General features: G+C 57.3%; 1 protein-coding gene across 1 annotated transcript; it reads right to left on the bottom strand.

Moving 5' to 3' along the window:
* Positions 1-217: 217 nt before the first annotated feature.
* Positions 218-3,093, bottom strand: TNFSF14 (TNF superfamily member 14; the record flags this gene model as incomplete). Its single annotated transcript, XM_081312371.1, has 3 exons — positions 218-1,627; positions 2,761-2,802; positions 3,057-3,093. Coding segments are annotated over 3 exons (507 nt in total), but the record flags the coding sequence as incomplete, so codon positions are not given.
* Between the last annotated feature and the right edge of the window lie 183 nt (positions 3,094-3,276).

Raw genomic sequence — 3,276 nt, 5'->3', positions numbered from 1 at the left:
CCATCTCCTGCGCCCCTCTCACTCCCAGCCTCCAGCTGGCTTTGCCGGGGTCACTCTGCCTGGACAGTGTCACCTCCCCTTCCCCATGGGGCCCTCTGGGCCTGTCACCTGCCCCCCTTCCATCACCAGTCTTCCCCTAAGAACTAGACGGAACCAGGTGCAGTTCTGCCATTTATTTTGAGGACCATGGTCAAGGGGCCGAGGCCTCCCTGCGAGGTCTCCTGCTAAGCCCAGGATGTGAACCTTGGCTGGGCAGGAAGCTCAGGCTGTGTGTGTGTGGTGTGGGGTCTGTCACCGTGAGGAACCAGGTCTCACCCCAATGTGGCGGGTGGATGTCGCATGCAATGAACACTCACATGTGACCGTGACACCCGTGTGGGCGGCTGTGGGTGGCGCATGCTGGCATCACATGTGTGTGTCACGCAGCATCACGACGGTGGCGACTGGTCTTGGTGGGATGGTGCAGTTGTGCGTGGATCGGGCGCTTGTGTGAGTCTGTAGTTGGGAGTGGCACCACGGAGGTGGCCGGCCGTGAGCAGGACTCCGCATGAGGTCAGAGCAGTGACTGCCCAGTCATCCTTTCTTTTAATCAGCAAGCGTCCCTGAGTGCTGGCTGCGTGCTTGGTCCCCGTGACAGTGTCCTTGTCGGGGGACCAGCCAGCCGCTGGTGCTACCTGGTAGCTAGAAACACCCTGTGGTGGGGCCGGATACCATGGTAACTGGCAACGCTGGAAATCCGTGGGTGAGCCCAGAGTGTGTGACCTGACTGTGACTGTGACTGTGACTTCGGGCGGAGCAGGGCTGAGCTCTCCACGTGGAGAGTCCTATGATCAATCCTCTGCCCATGCTCGGACCGCAGGGAGGTCCCAAAGTACGCGTCCCCAGCTGATCCCGGGAGCCCCGAGCGCCACCTTCTCCCTGATCCAAAGTATAAATACCCGCATCCCCTCTTCCTGAATATCAGGCAAATCAGTGCAGCCCGCAAGGGGCCTGGGACCCCGTGTCCACAGTCTGTCCATCTGCTGTCCCAGGCAGCTCCGCAGTCTGCGTGGGTCTTCCCGGGGCCTGTGGGTCTTCCGCCTCCCATTGGCGTCCGCTGAACCCCCACCTCCGGGGTCTCTGCCTAAAACCTGGGTTTCTGGTCCCCTGTGGCCCGCGTGGACGTCTTGCGGGTTGGGTCCCCAGTCCGTCCACTCTTTTCACACCATGAAGGCTCCGAAATAGGAGCGGGTGCCATCACGGAGCCGGATCAGGCGCTCGTCGGGCACTCGGACCACCACCTCCTCCCCGGCGTCCAGGTGCACCACGCCACCCAGGAAGCTGCTGTCCCACCAGAGGCGGAAGCTGTTGGCCCGCCCACAGGGTGACCGCCTGCTGACCAGCAGCTCCAGCTCCTTGGGGTAGCGAGGGGTGCGTTTGTAGAGTCCGTGGGTGATGGGAAGACCACCAGTGGGCCCCTGGGGACAGCCGATGCCACCCAGCTGCACTTTGGAGTAGACATAGTAGTAGCCAGCCTTGGTGGTCACCAGGGCCCCGTTGCTGTAGTTGAGGCCCCTCAGGAAGGCCAGGCCCAGCTGCGTCTCCCACAGCAGTGGGCCCCCACTGCCTGTCAAGCTGGCATTGGCCCCTGTGGAGAGCAGAGAAGGGGAGAGCTGGTCAGCACCTGTCCCACTCCTGCTGGGTGACCCTAGGCTGGTGGCCACCCCTCTCTGAGACTTTGCCTGGCTGCTGGGCTCTTTGTATGGATTGATTCACTTTATTCCCTCTTTGCAGATGAGGGAGATGGAGGCTCAGGGAAGCAGAGGAAATCGCTCATTATGCCCTTCAGCTCATCTGCTTTTGCAGGTGGAGAAACAGAGGCCAGGGGCAAAGTAACGGGAACACCAAGAGGAAACTACCACACAGAGCCAAGATGACCTGGTGCAATGCCAGCACCTGTGGTGGCAGAGCCAGAGACCAAGGCAGTTCATGCCTGGGCCCAGCAGCCTCAACTTCCTGAGCCTCAGTTTCCCCCTCTGTAAAATGGAGCTATTAATGGCATTTGCTTAGCACTTTACAGAATTCCCAAGCATGAGGCAGGGCGTGACCCAGAGGTAGCACTCTAGAGGGTTTATTAAATCAGCAAAATTAGAAATGCACTCGTCCCGGTATCCATGGTCTCAATTTCCATGTTTCAATTACTCTCAGTCAACTGCAGCCCCCAAATAGTAAATGGAAAATTCCAGAAACAACTTAGGTTTTAAGTGATTTTCATTATAACACAGTGTTGTACCTGCTCTATTTTGTTATTCGTTATGGTTAACCTCTCACTGTGCCTAATTTATAAATCCCATTCTGTCATAGGTGTGCATCCACAGGAAAAAATGTGGTATGTGGTCTGGCCTTGTGGCTCAGTGGTAGCGCGCTCGCCTGGCAAGTGCGGGGCCCTGGGTTTGATCCTCGGCACCACATACAATCAAATAAAGGTATTGTGTCCAACTACAACTAAAACATAAATATTTCGAAAAAAAAATTTTAAAAATGTGGTATGTGTGGGGTGTGATGCTCTCTTGGTTTCAGGTGTCCCGTGGGGATCTTGGGACACAGACCCATGGACAGCCCAGGACATTACATATCCCTGGAGCCCGGGGGGCGGGGGGAGGACGGCAACTCTAGAATAAATATTGAATGAATGAATAAACGAGTGCTTGGACATGCAGGGCATTGATCTCCCAGAACCCCTGGACCCCTGCCACATACCAGCACCTAGGTCCCCCTTACCTGTGAGGTGTGCTGCTGGGTTGGCCTGGTGGGATCTCTGCTCTGGAGAGAGAGGGACAGAGGTTAGAGGCAAAGACAATGAGAGGTAAGGGTCAGCCTCCTAGGGGTCATCACAACCATCTCCCCATGTCAACCCCAGCCCTTCCGGAGTGACCCAAACTTCTGCTTCTCAGGCCAGGGGGAGGGGCACCTGTGTGGCTTGGACCAGTTGTGCAAATCACATTGGGCAATGGGCTGGGGGTGGGGGCAGCATGGAACCATTCCCCCTCCTTCCTGGGAACCAGGACCTGACTCACCTTGCCTCAGCTTCTCCCTGGAGCCTGCGTCTGGGTCCTAAAATGCAGAAGGAACCCACAGTGAGTACCTGCCACACCCCAGTATCCCTCAGACATGTGGCAATGACACAGCCAGACTCTGACTATGGACACCACCCTTGGACGCGTACTTAGGGCCACGTGGGTGCACGGGGACATGCACACACACACACACATGCACACACACACCCCTCCCAGCAGC

The sequence above is a fragment of the Spermophilus citellus genome, assembly GCF_964194105.1.
Source record: "Spermophilus citellus genome assembly, contig: SCAFFOLD_443, whole genome shotgun sequence".
NCBI lineage: Eukaryota > Metazoa > Chordata > Mammalia > Rodentia > Sciuridae > Spermophilus > Spermophilus citellus.
The sequence above is the reverse complement of the archived record's forward strand: the minus strand, read 5'-3'. Positions and strand labels throughout refer to the sequence as shown.